At 46.4% G+C, this 22,159-nt stretch overlaps 1 protein-coding gene across 1 annotated transcript in view; it reads left to right on the plus strand.

The window, feature by feature from the left end:
- LOC140390060 (E3 ubiquitin-protein ligase TRIM7-like) overlaps nt 1-20,580 on the plus strand; it is a 40,604-nt gene extending 20,024 nt beyond the window's left edge. The window contains exons 4-6 of the mRNA XM_072474923.1: nt 1,357-1,379; nt 3,327-3,436; nt 18,385-20,580. Coding sequence (XP_072331024.1) covers nt 1,357-1,379; nt 3,327-3,436; nt 18,385-18,935 — 684 coding nt within the window. The 3' untranslated portion in view covers nt 18,936-20,580. The remainder of the gene's footprint in view (nt 1-1,356; nt 1,380-3,326; nt 3,437-18,384) is intronic.
- Nucleotides 20,581-22,159: the final 1,579 nt, after the last annotated feature.

Raw genomic sequence — 22,159 nt, forward strand, 5'->3', positions numbered from 1 at the left:
CCACCCCTTCAATGCAGCTCCTGTGATTCCCCCCTCCCACCATCACTCACCTGCAGCCTGGAGATCCAGTTCCGTTACTGGAGCCCGCTGGTTGTTATATTGGCACCAGCCACCTCCACCACCTGTGCTGCTGTCATTCAATAGAGCTGCTGCCTCTGATTGGCCGGCAGCTCTCAAAAGGTGGGACGTATGCCCTGGAGGGTCCTTAATCCTTAGCGGCAGACGAAACCCATGTCACCTCCATTAATCACCACCCTATGTTGCAAAGATCAATGGGCCGGTAATATTTTTATGGAACAAGGAGATGACAATAATTTCTGGGCTTGTTCCAGAGCAGCCTCTAGCTCTCCCTTTAAGGATTGCTTTCAGATCGCCAACTGCCTAGATTGGATTGTGCGAATGTTCGTACATGCTCTGTCCATTCTTCCTTTTGTTATGGGCCAGAGTTGAGAGAACCCCAAAGTGTATCATGGAGTTCACCTGACCCACAACTTTTAATAGATTGTGGTTATGGGGAGCACACGGGCCTACCTTACAGGTGTAGTGCTGCAGAGAGTTAAAGTACTTTTAAATTAAAACAATGTTTATTTATGAAACCAGTTAACACTTTATAAACCCACAGTAAACATCTTAACAACTATCAACACCAATAAATCCCCCAAAGAATACAGTTCTCTATAAGTAACGCTTAATCTTTCCTTGCAACATCCATAAGACAAAAAAAAACCTTTTTACAGAAAGACATCAGGTTTAACTTCTCTACAAAAACAGGTATTATTTTTAAATCACCAAAGGATCTGGAGACAGTCTTTAGATTGCAGAGAGAGAGACTAATACACCTTCTTGCTGTGACTGCAGCTATCCAGCTCTCAAAATGAAACTAAAACACACCCTGTAGCAGACAGCCCGAAGCGAAAGTAAAAGCAGACGGACAGCCCAGCTCCACCCACACTCTGACATCACTGATAAACACCCATTTCTGAAAGGTACATCCACTGCAGCTATTTTATAAACACCCATTTCTTAAAGGTACTCTCACATGACACTTTGAAAATTGCAGGTGGGTTCCTTCACCCCGGCATAGGGTACGGTTCACATATTTAAGCAGACTGCTACTGTAAACAGGAGCGTGTGTTGCGCACCACACCTATAGGCCCCAAGCCTCCATGAGGCACCCGAGGATTGTCCCTCACAATTTAAAAAAATCAAATTCTTTCTGAAAACTTATATATCAAAATCTGTTATTCCCTTAACAAGAAAAGTTATGAACTTAGTCATGCAGTATCTGTCCTTCTATAATTCTTCTTCTATAATTCACACCAAATACTTCCATTTCCTTTCTTTCTTTCATTGCAGAAACTCCACGCGGTTGCACCCAGGTAAGTGAAAATCAACTTCATATCACCTTCATCTTACCACCAAAGCCCTGCCTATTTTCCTGTAGAATGGTGCAGGTGAGAAACATATGAATTGGCCTGGATGTAATAGAGCCCACTTGAGTTGGCATGACAGTGAGGGGGCCAGGAGAATTGGGTAGGCCTAGTCACTTTGAATTCCCGATGTCAGGGAAACTGAAATTTAGTGGGATGGTTGAGGTGGGGGGGGGGGGGGGGGGGGACAGGAAAGGCCTCACATGGGAATCCCATCCACTGGATGTCGGTTAGGCTCATTAATGAACCACTTAGAGCCACTTATCCCTGAGTCCATTGGATGTTAATGGAGGCCCAGGGGTTTGACAGGGCTCGCACGGGTCTCCCATGGCTCTCGAAGCCTGCCCAAGTAAAGCATGTGGGGTAAACCAGCAGCCTGCTGGAGGGGTCTCCTGTTCACAGGCACTCATTGCCCGATAAGGAACCCAGAATCAGGAAGGGCAGCGGAGGGATAAGTCGCTGAACCCACCCTCCTATCCTTGCGTCCGACCCCTCCTTTCCCCCCTTGCCACTGCCGCCCCCCCCCCCCCCCCCCAACCGTCCTCATCCCACCCTTGGCACTCAGAGATCCAGAGGTAATCCCTGGTGAAGGACTCAGAGTATTACCAGCAGCAGCCACCGCTGTGGGTGGCGCTGCTGACAATGGAGAGCTGACAGCCTCTGGATTTCCACCCTATCGGGGACTTAATCTAATGAGAGGCCCCACGCAGCCCAGATAAGTGCTGGGATATCAGGTATCAGCATTGACTTTCCAGAGAAAATAAACTAGGGGTTTTCGCTGATTCGCCAACCAATTTGAGGGGGACCCTGTCACTGGAACTAAATTCCGCCTATATAATCATGGAATCCCTACAATGCAGAAGGAGGCCATTCGGCCCATTGTATATGCATCAACCCTCTGAAAGAGCATGCCATCAAAGCCCACTTCCCCGCCCTATCCCAATAATCCCTTCACCTAATCTACACATCTCTGGACACTAAGGGGCAATTTAGCATGGCCAATAAAGCTAACCTGCACATCTTTTGATTGCGGGAGGAAACAGGAACACTCAGAGGAAACCCTTGCAGACACTGGGACAACGTGCAAACGCCACACAGACAGCCACCCAAGGCTGGAGACAGGCTTTTTGTAATAAAAGGCAACTGGGAGGTATAAATCCTCCAACATATTGTCACTGATTTGTGTGAACTGAATGCTCGAGCCACCATGCAGCTTCAGCTACTATTGTTCAAAGACTCAGCGAAATATGTTGAGGTTGTGCATAATTCTGCTCAAGTCACTGCTGTGCTCCTGGAGGTTAGCTGTGAAAATTGAGAAGCGGAATTTCTATTTTAATGTAGTCGCAGAAACTATCGGCTCATTTAATGCTGAGATAGGCTTCAGCAAAATGAAAACCCTCAGTTCAAAGGGACACCTGGACAGGGGTTGTGGAGATCAATATTCAGATGAGCACAAGGCGGGAAGCTCTGCCAAAGTCAGATGCGCAAGTCCATGATGGCCAGAAGTATCACCTTGCAGCATGTGCACCATGATTAACCGGCAAGTCCAGGAAATTTCCCCCAAGTTTCCAAAATTCCCCTGGAATGCTGCACAGGCTCAGTTCCAGCAAAAGGCGCTTGTTTCAGTCTCATGTCTGCATTGGTCTGCGCAGTCCTTCATTACTAAAGTGTATTCTAGGCAACCTATGAACTAAGGCACGGCTAATTTTCACATGCAAATTTGTGTACATTGTTTTGAAAGGCCACCACACAGTACCTCTGGAAATAGGTCCGCTGAAATGGACAATTCCATAGTTTACTTCATATTGTCCAAGGTAGTGTGCAACCAGACCTGGCTGTTAACTCGTGTCTTAGCTAAGTTTTCTGTGATCTCTCCAATCCATATTGATTCTCTAGAATGAACAAAGCAGCTCAAATTGTGCATAACTCAACCCTGAAAGAGATGATAAAGTATCCAATGGAGCAGACTAGAGAGCTGAGGGACCGTGGAGAGATGATAAAACTCTGTAAGTACACCTCGAAACAGGGAAACTGGGGAAGAATATGTTGTGAGGAACCGATTACTCAGATACGGCTGCTGAAAAATCAGGGCTGGGAATTAAATATTGTAGAGTAAAATGTATGTAGAAACACATGGAGAGGGTACTCAGATCTCCATCACATAGAGTACAGATCTCTGCCATGCTGTGTTAACACAACAGCATTACAATTGTGCAGCTTTTTCACGAGGCTTTTGCCGGCCTGTTGATGCTTTGCCTTGGATTTTCCAGTCCTGCTCACCAACTGACTGGAAAATCCTGCCCCAAGTCATCAGACCGTCAAATTTTCCATCCCACCTGTGATAATTTCTGCCGCCATTGGGAACGGAAAATCTCAGCCCCTGTAACTACGAAGCTGTAAAAATAAATCTTTATTAAGAGCTTCCATCTGACTGAGGAAGCTTCCAAAAATCTGCTCAGAAAACTCTGCTCACATTATGACAGCTGTGACAAATTCCACTGCAGAGGCTTCGACAATCCGCACCATTCCAAAACGGTCAGCAACATTCTAAATAAAACAACCCACACTATTCTAAAACAAAAAATGCCCATCTGTCCTATCTCCCAATATAAACTGATCCTTTAAACCATTCCAAGGTCCGGGCCCAAATCTCGTCCACAAACTAATCAATTCTTCCTTGGGTTATATTCTATCTGTGCAATGAAGGGTCATTGAAATCCATCCACTAATTTGTAAGATATAGGGCTTCATTTTATTGGGGATGTGATTGATAGGAACTCTAGCTGAAAGCCGGCTCACCCCACAGCCTATAACATACTGTGGATAGGCTAAAGTGGTGGAGTGTGGGACCGTCATCCCTCACTGGGGAGCATTGCTGGCCAATCCCAATAGCTGGAAGCTCCAGCAGTCCAGACAGCGCCAAGAATTCCATAGTGGGCACTGTCAGGACTGCAACCACTCCCATGAAAAAGGCCCAATGATCCCAGAATCATGTGAGTCTAGTGTATTGAGCAGGGAGTGTTTGACCAGTTTAAGGCACTGTATGGGAATGGTGGGTTTTGGAGATCAGGCAGGTAGAAGGAAAGCAAGGTAGTATCTTAAAGGGGCTGCCCCTGCTGACGTGTAAACCACCCCCCAGCACCCGCCCATCAAGATAGAATGCCCCACAGTTTTATCTCTTTTAAAAACCATTTGCAAAAACAGGCTGCCCACTCTGCCCGACTTCCCACGCCAACCATATTATGTTGTGGACAGCATTTTATCAGGGTCAGTTGGCTTGTTAACAAGCTCCGGTGACCATTAATTATTTATTGACTGATATACCTTCAATTCACCAACAGGCCGAGAGAGCGAGTGAACATATTAGTCATGAACTTGCCTAGCCAGAGTCAGTTGTGCAGATGAGTGCCACCCGCACGTGGCCAGGTTATATCTGGCCCCGGTGAGGGCAGAGCCAGAGGCGGAGCCCACCAGGGTTACAGTACAGTACCTTAAAGCAGCTCGTATCACCACTTCCAGGTCAAAGGTTACATTAGGTGGATACAATGGTTACAGTGTCATGCATTATGGTGAATACATACACCACATTGACATTAGGCAGACGGGCTCCCAATTTCAATGCCCACCCTACTACTATGTTGTGGGACTGAGCTCAGGGGTGGGCAAGAAGGTTGAGGGCTGGGAACCTGCCTTCGTTTAGAAATATGGAAACATAGAAAATAGGAGCATGAGTAGGTCTTTCAGCCCTTGGAGCCTGCTCCTCCATTCAACATGATCATAGTTGATCCTCTATGTCAACGTCATACTCCATTGCTCTTCCCATACCCCTTAATGCCTTTAGACTCCAGAAATCTATCCATTTCAATCTTAAATATATTTAATGATTTGGCCTCCACAACCTTTTGTGGTCGAGAATTCCACAGATTCACCGTTCTCCGGGCAGGTTTTCCATGCTGCTCCCCTGCGGTATGTTTCAAAGCAGTGGAGGCCGTACACCAATGGCCTAAGGTGGGAACTTCTGGTTCCGCTGCTGTCAATGGTATTTCCTGTTGTTTGCAGCCCCTACTGCCGTGGACCTTGCGGCGGCGATTCGCCATTGGCGGAACTGGAAAGTCCCGTCTACGGGAGTCCCGGGAAGTTCCGGCATCTGAATGAAGAAGTTTCTTCTCATCTTAGTCCAAAATGCCTACCCTCTACCCTGAAACTGTGATCCCTTGTTCCAGACCCTCCCTAGCCAAGGGAAACATCATCCCAGCATCCGGCCTGTCCAGCCTTGTCAGAATTTTATGTTTCAATTAGACTCCCTCCCCTGAAAATGGGCCCAGTCGACCCAATCTCTCCTCATACAACAATCCTACCATCCCAGGAATCAGTCTGGTGAACATTCACTGCACTCCCTCTATGGCAAGTAAACCCTATCTTAGATAAGGAGACCAAACCTGCACACAATACTCCAGGTGTGGTCTGACAATGTACAGCTACAGTAAGACATCCTTGCTCAAGTCCTCTTGCAATGAAGGACAACATGTCATTTGCTTTCCTAACTGTTTGCTGCAACTGCATGCTTGCTTTCAGCGACACCAAAATCCCTTTGTACATCAAGATTTCCCAATCTATCCCCATTCAAATAATACTCTGCCTTTCCGGATCTCTGTCCGGAGTGGATAACTTCACATTTGTCCATGTTATACTGCATCAAACACATATTTGCCCACTTGTCTAAATCACCATGAAGCCTCCTCACCACTCATCTTCTACAGATTTCATGTCACCAAGTAAACTTGGAAATATGACTTTTGGTTCCCTCATCCAAATCATTGATAAATATTGTGAATAGCTGGGGCCCTCTCACTGACTCCTGCAGGACCCCACCGAAAACATGGCCAATGGGGCCTAGTAAAATCCAGCCCATACTGTTTTCAAACAAAGAGACTAACAGGGGCATAAACACTGGCTGAAATTTACTGGCTCTTCCCGGCGGCAGGATCTACCGGCCAATGGTGACCCTCCCCCGCGGTGCGATTACTGGCGTTGGAGGGTGTGGGACATGCAAAATCCCATAGATATCAGCGGGACCTGAAGATCCCACTGCCAGCCGATGGCGGACCGCCTCTGCTGCTGGAACATACACAGTGGGGAATGGAGGCGGAGAATACTGCCCGTTATCTCCCCCACTTTCACTGGCGGAGATATTAAAAATATAGGGGGAAAGGGAAAGTGGAGTAACTATACTTAGAGATAATATACTGGCAGCATGTTATACAGAAATAGAATCCATTGAGTTAAAAGTAAAACATTGCGAAAGATCAATCACATTAATAGGGGGGTCTACAGGGCATCTAAACGTGGAAGGGAGGTGGAGGAAGAAACACATAGATTAATAATAATGACTGATTTCAAACACACTGAAATCCATTAGTCAATAAAGGGGATTTGGGAACAGAGTTTCTACAATGTGTGCAAGTCTTCTTTCTAACCCAGTATATAAGAAGCTCAGTCGGGAGGTATTTGCTCCTGGATCTAGTACTAGGGAATGAACCAGAGGAGACAAAAGAAGTAAAAGAAGGGAACATTTGGGAAATAATGACTGTAATATAATATTGTTTAGAATAATAATTAAGAAAGATATTAAGCATGACAAAGACCAGGGCAACAGATTGAGTAAGAGCTGATTCTTAGAGCCTGAGAATAGAATAATTTTGAACTTGGCAGCAATGTTGGCAAACACTGCTATAGAACTGCAATGAAAAGTATAGTCCAAGAAAAATATATCCTGCTAACGAACAAGAAGAATCTGAACATTAATGAGACATATGGAAGAACATTGGCTGGGACAGCCATAGCATTAGGGGCTTGGATGGAGGGAAATTTGTTGAGTGTATTCAGGAGGAATTTCTCATTCAGTATGTGGATGGACCGACTAGAGAGGGGGCAAAACTTGACCTCATCTTGGGAAATAAGGAAGGGCAAGTGACAGAAGTGCTAGTGAGAGATCACTTTGGGACAAGTGACCATAACTCCATTAGTTTTAAGATAGCTATGGAGAATGATAGGTCTGGCCCAAGAGTTAAAATTCTTAATTGGGGCAAGGCCAATTTTGATGGTATCAGACAGGAACTTGCAGAGGTAGATTGGGGGAGACTGTTGGCAGGCAAAGGGACGGCTGGTAAATGGGAGGCTTTTAAAAATGTGTTAACCAGGGTGCAGGGTAAGCACATTCCCTTTAGAGTGAAGGGTAAGGCTGGTAGAAGTAGGGAACCCTGGATGACTCGAGATATTGAGACTCTGGTCAAAAAGAAGAAGGAGGCATATGACGTACATAAGCAACTGGGATCAAGTGGATCCCTTGAAGAGTATAGAGATTGTCGAAATAGAGTTAAGAGGGAAATCAGGAGGGCAAAAAGGGGACATGAAATTGCTTTGGCAAATAATGCAAGGGAGAATCCAAAGAGATTCTACAAATACATAAAGGGGAAAAGAGTAACTAGGGACAGAATAGGGCCTCTTAAGGATCAACAAGGGCATCTATGTGCAGAGCCACAAGAGTTGGGTGAGATCCTGAATGAATATTTCTCATCGGTATTCACGGTGGAGAAAGGCATGGATGTTAGGAAACTAAGGGAAATAAATAGTGATGTCTTGAGAAGTGTGCATATTACAGAGGAGGAGGTGCTGGAAGTCTTAAAGCGCATCAAGGTAGATAAATCCCCTGGACCTGATGAAATGTATCCCAGGGTGTTGTGGGAGGCTAGGGAGGAAATTGCGGGTCCCCTAACAGAGATATTTGAATCATCGGCAGCCATAGGTGAGGTGCCTGAAGATTGGAGAGTGGCGAATGTTGTGCCCTTGTTTAAGAAGGGCAGCAGGGAAAGCCTGGGAACTACAGACCGGGGAGCCTAACGTCTGTAGTAGGTAAGTTGCTAGAAGGTATTCTGAGAGACAGGATCTACAAGCATTTAGAGAGGCAAGGACTGATTTGGGGCAGTCAGCATGGCTTTGTGCGTGGAAAATCATGTCTCACAAATTTGATTGAGTTTTTTGAGGGGGTGACCAAGAAGGTAGATGAGGGCAGTGCAGTAGACGTTGTCTACATGGACTTTAGCAAAGCCTTTGACAAGGTACCGCATGGTAGGTTGTTGCAGAAGGTTAAAGCTCACGGGATCCAGGGTGAGGTTGCCAATTGGATTCAAAATTGGCTGGACGACAGAAGACAGAGGGTGGTTGTAGAGGGTTGTTTTTCAAACTGGAAGCCTGTGACCAGTGGTGTGCCTCAGGGATCGGTGCTGGGTCCACTGTTATTTGTGATTTATATTAATGATTTGGATGAGAATTTAGGAGGCATGGTTAGTAAGTTTGCAGATGACACCAAGATTGGTGGCACAGTGGATAGTGAAGAAGGTTATCTAGGATTGCAACGGGATCTTGATCAATTAGGCCAGTGAGCCGACGAATGGCAGATGGAGTTTAATTTAGATAAATGTGAGGTGATGCATTTTGGCAGATCGAATCAGGCCAGGACCTACTCAGTTAATGGTATGGCGTTGGGGAGAGTTATAGAACAAAGAGATCTAGGAGTTCAGGTTCATAGCTCCTTGAAGGTGGAGTCGCAGGTGGACAGGGTGGTGAAGAAGGCATTCGGCATGCTTGGTTTCATTGGTCAGAACATTGAATACAGGAGTTGGGACGTCTTGTTGAAGTTGTACAAGACATTGGTACGGCCACACTTGGAATACTGTGTGCAGTTCTGGTCACCCTATTATAGGAAGGATATTATTAAACTGGAAAGAGTGCAGAAAAGATTTACTAGGATGTTGCCGGGACTTGATGGTTTGAGTTATAAGGAGAGGCTGGATAGACTGGGACTTTTTTCCTTGGAGCGTAGGAGGCTTAGGGGTGATCTTATAGAGGTCTATAAAATAATGAGGGGCATAGATAAGGTAGATAGTCAACATCTTTTCCCAAAGGTAGGGGAGTCTAAAACTAGAGGGCATAGGTTTAAGGTGAGAGGGGAGAGATTCAGAAGGGCCCAGAGGGGCAATTTCTTCACTCAGAGGGTAGTGAGTGTCTGGAATGTGCTGCCAGAGGTAGTAGTAGAGGCGGGTACAAATGTGTCTTTTAAAAAGCATTTAGATAGTTACATGGGTAAGATGGGTATAGAGGGTTATGGGCCAAGTGCGGGCAACTGGGACTAGCTTAATGGTAAAAACTGGGCGGCATGGACTGGTTGGGCCGAAGGGCCTGTTTCCATGCTGTAAACTTCTATGATTCTTCTATGAATATAGACATAAGGGAAAATTTGAGGGGAGGGGAAGGACATCCACTAAAGTACATGGACAACAAACGAAACCACGACAAGGGAGAAAGAAAGAGATTCGAAGCAAAGTCAAAAAATTAGCAGGAAAATTGAAATCAAATGATCAAAGGAACATAATAGTTCAAAATAGTAAAATATTCTACAGGCTCGTAAATAAAAAAAGGAAGGTCAGGATGGGAATCAAGTGATCAAGGGACGGGCAGGATAAAATCACAGACAGCAACAACAAAACGGCAGAAATATTAAATTATTCTTTTGCCATGGAGATAGATCAAATTGACATGACATCAGAAGATGAGCTTCAAAATGATATAAGTGCATTTAAAATAAAAAGAGAAGTATTAAATAAACAAATCAACCAAAATAAAACCCCTGCTGAAGGCAGATTATATCTGTGCATTGTGAAAGAATCTAGAGGAGATATCAGATGCACTAGCACACATATTTAATAAAGTGAAGTGCCAGAGGACTGAGAGATGGTTAACATTATACCTATATCTAAGAAAGGAAATGGAACCTGCCCATGGAATTATAGACCTGTCAACATAACATTGGTAATTGGAAAAATAATAGAATACCGCATGTGAGAAAGTAACAATAATGTAGACAACAAAATGGATTTGGATTTTGTTTATTGTCACGTGTACCGAGGTACAGTGAAAAGAATTTTTCGGCGAGCAGCTCAACAGATCATTAAGTATTCAGAGACCCCGGGTAATGCTCCAGGGTCTCATGTTCGAATCCCACCACGGCAATAAAAAATCTGGAATTAAAATATAATGCTGACCACAAAACCATTGCCGATTCTCCTTCATGGAAGGAAATCTGCTGCCTTTACCTGGTCTGGCCTAAATGTGACTCCAGACCCACACAGTGATGTGGTTGACTATTATTTGCCCCATTGAAATAGCCTAGCAAGCCACTCAGTTCAACGATAATTAGGGATGGGCAACAAATGCTGGCCCAGCCAGCAACACCCACATTCCAAGAACAAAAAAAAGAAGTTACCATTTAATATAGTAATGAATAAGGTCAAAATATATGGGGCTGAATTCTCCGCCGTCGGGATGATCTGTTTTGCCGGCAGCCCGGGGGTTTCCCAACGGCATGGGGCTGCCCCACAATGGGAAACCCCATTGACCCAGCCAGCGAAACGGAGAATCCCGACAACGTCCCGCGGCGGGATGGAGAAACCCGCCTTGGAGTCAAGTAGTCAATGGATACCTAGCTTCAAGACAGAAAGCAGAGAATAGAGGTAAGAAGTAGTTATTCAGGATGCCAGAAGGTGGGAAGTGAAATCCCAGGAGGGTCAATGCTGGGACTACAATTTATATTAATGATTTAATAAACTTGCAAAATGGCCATATATTTTGGCAGATTCAATTCAACATGGATGAACAGTATTACAGTTCATAATAAAGAGAAGCACATAACGTAAAAGCTAAATGGGGTACAAATACACAAATCACTCAACATAAAATATGCAGCTATTAAGAAAGCAAACCAAGCATTAAGTTATGCTAAACTTACAAAGAAGCTTTGTTAGTATACACTTGCAGCACTGTGTACGGCTCTGGGCACCATATTATAAAGAGAAAGAGGCACTGGAGACGGCAACAAGGTTTTACAAGGATGATTTCAGAAATGCGAGATCATATAAAGAGTGAACAGACCAAAGTCCCCTTTCTCTTGAATAATTACCTCACAAAAATCTTTAAAATTATGAGAAGTGTTGATCGAGAAGCCGAAGAGAGACTTCCGGGTGCGGCGATGACCAGCTGAGTCGCACGTTTCGGCAGCTCCCGGTGGAACGGACTTTGGGGCTCTTGATAGGAGCCCCAACGGCAATTTTGACGGCTAAAAACACTGTGCGGTAAACCAGAAGGGAATCCCCCCTGGACACGGATGGAAAAAGGAGGAGAAAGTGGCCGGATTGCAGTGGATCCTTTGGAACAGCGGCAAGGAAGGCAAGCAAAAACAAGATGGCGTCGGAAGGTGGCAGTTTAACATGGGGCCCTGAACAACAAGAGTTCTTGAAATGCTGTGTGGAAGAGCTCAAAAAGGAAATGAAGAAAGCTGTTGGCCCCGATACTACAGGCGATCGAAGGGCTAAAGGAGGAACAAAAAACCCAGGAGCGGGAGCTTTGGGTCGTGAAGGCAAAGGCAGCCGAGAATGAGGACGACATACAGGGCCTGGTGGTGAAGACGGAGACGCATGAGGCACATCAGAAACGATGTGTGGAAAGGTTGAAGGCACTGGAGAACAACGCAAGGAGGAACAACCTGAGGATTCTTGGTCTTCCTGAAGGTGTGGAGGGAGCGGACGTCGGGGCATATGTGAGCACGATGCTGCACTCGTTAATGGGAGCGGAGGCCCCGGCGGGTCCGTTGGAGGTGGAGGGAGCATACCGAGTGATGGCGCGAAGGCCGAGAGCAGGAGAAATTCCCAGAGCCATAGTGGTGAGATTCCTCCGTTTTAAGGATAGAGAAATGGTCCTTAGATGGGCAAAGAAAACTCGGAGCAGTAAATGGGAGAACGCGGTGATCCGCGTTTATCAAGACTGGAGTGCGGAGGTGGCGAGAAGGAGGGCGAGCTTTAATCGGGCCAAGGCGGTGCTTCATAAAAAGAAGATAAAATTTGGAATGCTGCAACCGGCAAGACTGTGGGTCACATATCGAGGGAGGCACCACTACTTTGAGACGGCGGATGAAGCGTGGACTTTTATTGTGGAAGAAAAACTGGAATGAGCGGGTTATTAAAAAGAACGTTTGAACAAAGTGGTGGGGCGAATGTGGGGGGCAAAGAGGGGGGTTAAAAAGGGGGGAAAGAGGAGTTTTATGTACTAATCCTGCGATGTGGTAACTTTTCTCTCTCCCACAGGTGGTGATGGGGGGAGGAGGGGAGGTGGAGGAGATGGGGCGTTGGCCATTGGGGGCGGGGCCAAGGGAGAAGCGCGGGCTTGGTTCCCGCGCTATGATAATCATGGCGGGAATAGAGAAGCAGGAAGGAGGGGGCGTCGCACGGTGCGAGCCGAGGTCACGGGGGGAAGCCGAGGTCGGCCAGAGTTTGCTGACTTCTGGGAGCAACATGGGGGAGTAATTACGCTAGCGGGGGACCTAGCGGGGGGGAATTACTGGGTTGCTGCTGCTGGGGAGAGGGGGGAGCTGATATGGGAGGGGATGGGCGGGGGGGGCACCGCCTGGGGGAGATACAGCTGCGTGGGAACCGGGTGAGGAGCTGGAAAAAGGTGATGGCTAATCGACAAGGGGGGGGGGGGGGGGTAGGAAGCCCCCCAACCCGGCTGATCACGTGGAACGTGAGAGGGCTGAACGGGCCGATAAAGAGGGCACGGGTACTCGCACACCTTAAGAACTTAAGGCAGATGTGGTTATGTTACCGGAAACGCACCTGAAACTGATAGATCAGGTTAGGCTACACAAAGGATGGGTGGGGCAGGTGTTCCATTCGGGGCTAGATGCGAAAAACAGGGGGGTGGCTATATTAGTGGGGAAGCGGGTAATGTTCGAGGCAAAGACTATAGTGGCGGATAACGGGGGCAGATACGTGATGGTGAGTGGCAAACTACAGGGGGAGACGGTGGTTTTGGTAAACGTATATGCCCCGAACTGGGATGATGCCAATTTTATGAGGCGGATGCTAGGACGCATTCCGGACCTAGAGATGGGAAAGCTGATAATGGGGGGAGATTTTAATACGGTGTTGGAACCAGGGCTGGATAGGTCGAAGTCCAGGACTGGAAGGAGGCCGGCAGCAGCCAAGGTACTTAAAGATTTTATGGAGCAGATGGGAGGTGTAGACCCGTGGAGATTTAGCAGACCTAGGAGTAAGGAGTTCTCGTTTTTCTCCTATGTCCATAAAGTCTACTCGCGAATAGACTTTTTTGTGCTGGGAAGGGCGTTGATCCCGAAGGTGAGGGGAACGGAGTATACGGCTATAGCCATTTCGGATCACGCTCCACACTGGGTAGACTTGGAGATAGGGGAGGAAACAGGAGGGCGCCCACCCTGGAGAATGGACATGGGACTAATGGCAGATGAGGGGGTGTGTCTAAGGGTGAGGGGGTGCATTGAAAAGTATTTGGAACTCAATGATAATGGGGAGGTCCAGGTGGGAGTGGTCTGGGAGGCGTTGAAGGCGGTGGTTAGAGGGGAGCTGATATCAATAAGGGCACATAAAGGGAAGCAGGAGAGTAAGGAACGGGAGCGGTTGCTGCAAGAACTTTTGAGGGTGGACAGACAATATGTGGAAGTACCGGAGGAGGGACTGTACAGGGAAAGGCAAAGGCTACATGTAGAATTTGACTTGCTGACTACGGGCACTGCAGAGGCACAATGGAGGAAGGCACAGGGTGTACAGTACGAATATGGGGAGAAGGCGAGCAGGTTGCTGGCACACCAATTGAGGAAAAGGGGAGCAGCGAGGGAAATAGGAGGAGTGCGGGATGAGGAAGGAGAGATGGAGCGGGGAGCGGAGAGAGTGAATGGAGTGTTCAAGACATTTTATAAAAAATTATATGAAGCTCAACCCCCGGATGGGAGGGAGAGAATGATGGGCTTCTTGGATCGGCTGGAATTTCCCAAGGTGGAAGAGCAGGAAAGGGTGGGACTGGGAGCACAGATCGAGGTAGAAGAAGTGGTGAAAGGAATTAGGAGCATGCAGGCGGGAAAGGCCCCGGGACCGGATGGATTCCCAGTCGAATTCTATAGAAAATATGTGGACTTGCTCGCCCCGGTATTGACGAGGACCTTTAATGAGGCAAAGGAAAGGGGACAACTGCCCCCGACTATGTCTGAAGCAACGATATCGCTTCTCTTAAAGAAGGAAAAGGACCCGCTACAATGCGGGTCCTATAGACCTATTTCCCTCCTAAATGTAGATGCCAAGATCCTGGCCAAGGTAATGGCAATGAGAATAGAGGAATGTGTCCCGGGGGTGGTCCACGAGGACCAAACTGGGTTTGTGAAGGGGAGACAGCTGAACACGAATATACGGAGGCTGTTAGGGGTAATGATGATGGCCCCACCAGAGGGGGAAACGGAGATAGTAGTGGCAATGGATGCCGAGAAAGCATTTGATAGAGTGGAGTGGGATTATTTGTGGGAGGTGTTGAGGAGATTTGGTTTTGGAGAGGGGTATGTTAGATGGGTGCAGCTGTTGTATAGGGCCCCAATGGCGAGCGTGGTCACGAATGGACGGGGATCTGCATATTTTCGGCTCCATAGAGGGACAAGGCAGGGATGCCCTCTGTCCCCATTATTGTTTGCACTGGCGATTGAGCCCCTGGCGATAGCGTTGAGGGGTTCCAAGAAGTGGAGGGGAGTACTTAGAGGAGGAGAAGAACACCGGGTATCTTTGTATGCGGACGATTTGCTACTATACGTGGCAGACCCGGCGGAGGGGATGCCAGAGATAATGCGGATACTTGGTGAGTTTGGGGATTTTTCAGGGTATAAATTGAACATGGGGAAAAGTGAGTTGTTTGTGGTGCATCCAGGGGAGCAGAGTAGAGAAATAGAGGACCTACCGTTGAGGAAGGTAACAAGGGACTTTCGTTACCTGGGGATCCAGATAGCCAAGAATTGGGGCACATTGCATAGGTTAAATTTAACACGGTTGGTGGAACAAATGGAGGAGGATTTCAAGAGATGGGATATGGTATCCCTGTCACTGGCAGGGAGGGTGCAGGCGGTTAAGATGGTGGTCCTCCCGAGATTCCTCTTTGTGTTTCAGTGCCTCCCGGTGGTGATCACGAAGGCTTCTTTTAAAAGGATTGAAAAGAGCATCATGGGTTTTGTGTGGGCCGGGAAGACCCCGAGAGTGAGGAAGGGATTCTTACAGCGTAGCAGGGATAGGGGGGGGCTGGCACTACCGAGCCTAAGTGAGTATTATTGGGCCGCTAATATTTCAATGGTGAGTAAGTGGATGGGAGAGGAGGAGGGAGCGGCGTGGAAGAGATTAGAGAGGGCGTCCTGTAGGGGGACTAGCCTACAGGCTATGGTGACAGCCCCATTGCCGTTCTCACCGAGGAACTACACCACAAGCCCGGTGGTGGTGGCTACACTGAAGATTTGGGGACAGTGGAGACGGCATAGGGGAAAGACTGGAGCCTTGGGGGGGTCCCCGATAAGAAACAACCATAGGTTTGCCCCGGGGGGAATGGATGGGGGATATGGAATGTGGCAAAGAGCAGGAATAACGCAACTGAAAGATCTGTTTGTGGATGGGAAGTTCGCGAGTCTGGGAGCGCTGACCGAGAAATATGGGTTGCCCCAAGGGAATGCATTCAGGTATATGCAACTGAGGGCTTTTGCGAGGCAACAGGTGAGGGAATTCCCGCAGCTCCCGACACAAGAGGTGCAGGACAGAGTGATCTCAAAGACATGGGTGGGGGATGGTAAGGTGTCAGATATATATAGGGAAATGAGGGATGAAGGGGAGACTATGGTAGATGAACTAAAAGGGAAATGGGAAGAAGAGCTGGGGGAGGAGATCGAGGAGGGGCTGTGGGCAGATGCCCTAAGCAGGGTAAACTCGTCGTCCTCGTGTGCCAGGCTAAGCCTGATTCAGTTTAAGGTATTACACAGGGCGCATATGACTGGAGCACGGCTCAGTAAATTTTTTGGGGTGGAGGATAGGTGTGCGAGGTGCTCGAGAAGCCCAGCGAATCATACCCATATGTTTTGGTCATGCCCGGCACTACAGGGGTTTTGGATGGGGGTGACAAAGGTGCTTTCAAAAGTAGTGGGGGTCCGGGTCGAACCAAGCTGGGGGTTGGCTATATTTGGGGTTGCACAAGAGCCGGGAGTGCAGGAGGCGAGAGAGGCCGATGTTTTGGCCTTTGCGTCCCTAGTAGCCCGGCGCAGGATATTGCTAATGTGGAAAGAAGCCAAGCCCCCGGGGGTGGAGACCTGGATAAATGACATGGCGGGGTTTATAAAGCTAGAGCGGATTAAGTTCGTCCTAAGGGGGTCGGCTCAAGGGTTCACCAGGCGGTGGCAACCGTTCGTCGAATACCTCGCAGAAAGATAGATGGAATGGAAAAAAGAAGGCAGCAGCAGCAGCCCAGGATCTGGGGGGGAGGGGGGGAGGGGGGGGAGGAGGAACCAGAAGGACTCTCAGGGTTGTTAATATATACTGTATAATATGTATAGGTCGTTGCTACAGATAATTATATATTGGACTGTTAAATTATATTTTTGGAGAGTGTTACTTGTGATAAGGCAGTTGCCAATTAGGGTTAGTTTTCATTTTTGTTATTTATTATTTATTCATTTTTTGTTTATAAAATAGGTCATTGTTATTTGTGTTGTTATAATATTGTGTAAAGGATGCACAGTGTACTGTGTTGGTTGACCAAAAATTTTCAATAAAGTATTTATAAAAAAAAAAGAAGTCCTGGAAGGGAGGATAACCTCAAGCCCAGAATTGGCAATATTTGGGGTATCGGATGATCCGGGGGCCAAGGGGGGAGGGAGGCCGATGTCCTGGTCTTTTCGTCCCTGGTGGCCCGGAGATGGAATTTGCTTGGATGGAGGGACTCAGGGCCCCCGAAGTCAAGTGTGTGGGTCAGCGATATAACAGGGTTTCTCAGCCTGGAAAAAAATCAAGTTCACCTTGAGAGGATCAACTCAGGGGTTCGCCCAGAGATGGCAGCTGTTCATCGACTTCTTCAAAGAAAATTGAACATCAGCAGTAAAGGGAGGGGGGTGGGGGGGAAGAAAATAGGAGGCATGGCAGTGTTAGACAAGGACAGGGAACTCAGTATGGTTAATTAGGGAATAGGGCGTGGGCAGTTGGGGACATTGTTTTTTAGGTTTTTTGCATGCGCGGCCCACGAGGGTTGTTCTTTTAAGAAATGTTAATGTTTTAAACTGTGAAAATTACAAATGCTTCAATAAAATATTTTCTAAAAAAAAAGAGAAGCCGAAGAGAGTTCCACTCGCGGGAAAGAGCAAAATCAGAGGCCATCAACATAAAATAGTGTGCCAGCAATGAAATAAGGAATTGAGAAAGAACTGTTTTGCCCATCCTGTGGTGAGAATGTGGAACTTCTATCACAGGGAGTGGGTAAGGTGATAGTCATGATACAGTGAAGGGGAAGATAGGTGAACATATGAGCGAGATGGGAATAGAAGGTTATGCTGACAGAGTTAGATGAGGAAGGATGGGAGGAGGAGCGTAACAGCTGGCAAGGACCAGCTGGTCTGGATAGCCTGTTTCGATGCTGCGTATTCTACGTAATTCAATTACAATGTGCCACGGATTAGGTGATCACCATGCCGAGCAGCGTCTTCTCTGTCCACAAGCACAACTCAGAATTCTCTGTCGCTTGTCAGTTGAATTCTTTGCCCCACTACAGCACTGACATTCCCGTCTTTGGACTTGGGCGCTAACCTAATGGAGCCCAATAGAAGTTAAAGGAATAGCACGGCACACACAGGTTTAAATATGGCAGCTGTGCACGTTATGTGAAAAGACTGAGAGATGGCATGAAGTAATACGGAAAGGGGGCTAATATTTAAAATTCTCAGTATACTGCCAGGAGTAAGGACAGTGAGTTACTTTCCTGCCATGGGTGAGCGACTGTGATTCATTTTGATTTTTCCTTTAATTCGCAGATGGACAGTCACTGACTCTGGATCCAGATACAGCTCATCCCTCCCTCATTCTGTTGAACAATAACAGCATTGCGTTGGGATCTTCAGATTCACAGCTGTACCCAGAGAGTCCACACAGGTTTAATGGCAAACACCAGGTCCTCTGCTCTGTAGGAGTGAGCTACGGCCGCTGTTACTGGGAGGTGAAGACCAGCAAAGAAGTGGGATGGAAAGTGGGAGTCTGTTACAGAAGCATCAGTCGAAAAGGGCGGAGTAATGAATGCTCACTGGGGCAGAATGAAAAATCCTGGTGTGTCCAGTCAGGGGTGTTCTCGCCTTTAGCCTTGCATAATAAATATAAAACCAAACTACCTAATTTTAGAGATTACCCTGCCATAGTGGGAGTGTTTGTGGATTTTGAATGTGGAATGATCTCCTTTTATGCTGTGTCAGATGACACACTAACCCACTTGCACACTTTTGAGCAAACATTCAGCGAGCCTCTGTATCCAGCACTGGAGATAACGAATAATGTAAGGATGACCATGTTGACAATGGAGGACTATCGCTAAGTTTGCAGACCAATATTTTCACCTCAGGGCATATTCCAGTTCGGATGGTAGTCATGTTGACTTACCTTTTATTGTGTGGACCCACAAACCCTGGCTTAAATTTTCATGAAGTTTCCCTCTCCTACCTTGTTCCTATCTTACCAATGTTGAATATTCATTTAGTCCAACATTTCCCAACAATAATTGATCCTGATAATTCCAAGCAAAGTTCTGCTGTAAACATGTGCTTAAAATTTCACTGAGTGGAAATTCTTTTTCTATTTTGACTTAACAGTGGCAGCGACACTCAGGCAATGTTTATTTTTGGTTCCTCAGGCTCATTGTACAGGGTGCTGTGGAAAAAAGGGGCGGGATTCTCCGATCCTGGGGCTAAGTGTTGACGCCGTCGTAAATGCCGGAGCGTTTTACGATGCCGTCATCTGGCCTCTAGGATCAGCGATCCTGCACCGCACAGGGGGCCAGCACGGCACTGGAGAGCCTCATGTTACTCCAGCTGCCGATATGGGCGTCAGAACAGGTAGCTTTCAAGTGTCTAGTTTCATACTATTGGCCAAAGTCAAAATGAATCATATAATCATAGAAATTTACAGCACAGAAGGAGCCAATCATCCCAGTGACTACATTGGCTGACAAGGTGCCATGCAGCTTAATCCCACTCTGCAGCTCTTGTAGGTTATAGCATTTCAAGTGTTTATCCAGGGACATATTAATGTAATAAGGGTTTCTACCTCTCCCACCCTTTCAGCCTGCGAGTTCCAGATTCCCACTACCCTCTGGATGAAATTATTTCCTCTCAAATCCCCCCTGAACCTACTACTTCTTTCCCTAAGTCTGTGCCCCCTAGTTATGTGCCTCTCAACCAAGGGGAATAGCTCCATCCTATCCAATCTACCTAGACCCCTCATAATTTTATATGCTTCAGTTAGGTCTTTCCTCAGCCTCTTCTATTCCAACTAAAACAACCCTACAGGTACAATCTTTCTTTATAATTAAAATTCTTCAATCCACGCAACATAATTGCAAATCTCCAAGGTACATTCTCTAATGTAATCACCTATTTCCTATGAGAACTGCATGCAATATTCCATCTGTGGCCTAACTAGTGTTTTAAACAGGTCAAGCATAACATCCCTGCCCCTTATATTTTCCCTGACTAATAAAGACAAGTATCTCTTATGCCTTCTTTGCCACTTTATCTACCTGTCCAACGACCCTCAGGGATCCGTGCACTTGCATTCCAAAGACCCTGGGCTGGATTCTCCACCATCGGGATGCTCCGTTTTGCCGGCAGCCTAGGGGTTTCCCGATGGCGTGGGGCTGCCCCACAATGGGAAATCCCATTGACCAGCCGGCAAAACAGAGCATCCCGCCAGCGTGCTCAACCAGAAATCTGGCGTGGCAGGACGAAGAATCCAGCCCCCTCTGTTCCTCTACACTTCTCAGTAACTTACCACTTATTGTGTATTCCCTTGACTTGTTAGCTTCACTTAATGCATTACCCTTCCCTTCTCCAGACTGAACTTCATTTGTCACAGTTCCACCAACCTGACTGGCCCATTGATATCTTCCTGTGCTCTAGAGCTGAGCCCCCAGCTTACATTTTTGCTCTCTCTGTTTTGCAGTATCTGCTTCCACTATTAAATGTCATGGAATTCTTTACAGAATATATGTTGACATTTTTAATTAAAGTTTTATTACAAAATAAGTTTCACAATTTTCTTTTGCTTTCTCTTAATGTTTATGCAAAACCATAACAAACAGATAATGTGAGTTAATTCATCCAAGTGAAACCTTCACAAGACATTAGTAGAGCGGGAAGAGTGGAAGAGAAAGATCATCAAAGATGCAACTTTGCGGTCAGCATTAAATATTGTCCAGTTGGAAAACTCTTCAACCTCAGTGGCCTCTGTGTCAAATCTGAACTGACCAACATTAATATACAATGATCTCCAATTTGTGGATGACTAGTGCCATTGTGCACTCTGCACCAGGTTTGCAAGCCTCTCTCAAGCTCTTCAACTGTGCAAGCAAGAAGCTCAGCCTGTCCTTGAATGTTGCAAAAATAGAATTCATACATCACCCGTGGTCAGCTAAATATTCCGTCCCCCATATATGTTGAACAATTGTCCAACCCAACTGTCTGTCCCTCTACTGCCCTTATAGAGGGAGCACATGGCATCCAGGGGCACGCTTCAGGCCTTCCATGACCTGAGTGCATCATCATCATCACCCCTGGGAATTACATATTAATTTAATTAGTTAAGTTTCCTTTTGATATTTTATTTTAGTTACAGTACCCCACCAGGGGTTGTTATCTCTGTCATTTTTGTTTAATTTGCTGTTTATTATTAAAAGAGCATAAACAGGGGAAGGGGTGCATCATCACCCCTGGCAACGACATTTTGGTTTAGCTATTTAAGATTTCTTTCAACGTTTTGTTTTAGTTACACTGCCCCACCAGGGGCTATCAATCCTTGTCATTTTTGTTTGATTTATTAATGTTTTTTGTTCTAATCAATATGGATCCAAGCAGGGATCAGGCTATTTTGGATTTTGTAATGAGGCACATTTAACAAACAATCTCAGAGTGAAAGATCCCCTAGGAAGCAGTGACCATAATAGAGTTCAGCATTCAATTTGAGAGTGAGGAACTTGGGTCAGAAACAAAGGTGCAAGACTTAAATAAAGGAATGAGGGCAGAGTTGGCTGGAATGGACTGGGAAAGGAGTTTAGCAGGAAAGATGGTTGATCAGCAATGGCAGATGTTTCTGAAAATAGTTCATGACTCACAACAAAGTTGCTTCTCAATGAGGAAGAAGGATTCCAGGAAGAGAATAAATCAACCACGGATAACCAAGGAAGTGAAGAATAGTATTAACCCGAAATTAAAAATATATATTGTGGCAAAGATTAGTGGTAAGTCAGAGGATTGGGAAAGTTTTAAAAACAAAAAAAGATGAGCATAAAAATAAAGAGAGAGGAGATAAACTATGAGGGTAAACTAGCAAGTAATAGTACAACAGACAGCAATCATTTCATTAAATATGTAAAAGTAAGAGAAAGGCCAAAATGAAAAAAGGCCCCTTAGAGAATGAGATTGGGGAAATGACAATGGGTAACTAGGAAAAGGCAGGGGAGTTAAACTAATACTTTGTCTTCATGGTGGAAGACACTAATAACATTCCAAAACTAAATAATCAAGGGGCAGAAGAGGGCGAGGGGAG

Source organism: Scyliorhinus torazame, chromosome 14 (genome assembly GCF_047496885.1).
Source record: "Scyliorhinus torazame isolate Kashiwa2021f chromosome 14, sScyTor2.1, whole genome shotgun sequence".
NCBI lineage: Eukaryota > Metazoa > Chordata > Chondrichthyes > Carcharhiniformes > Scyliorhinidae > Scyliorhinus > Scyliorhinus torazame.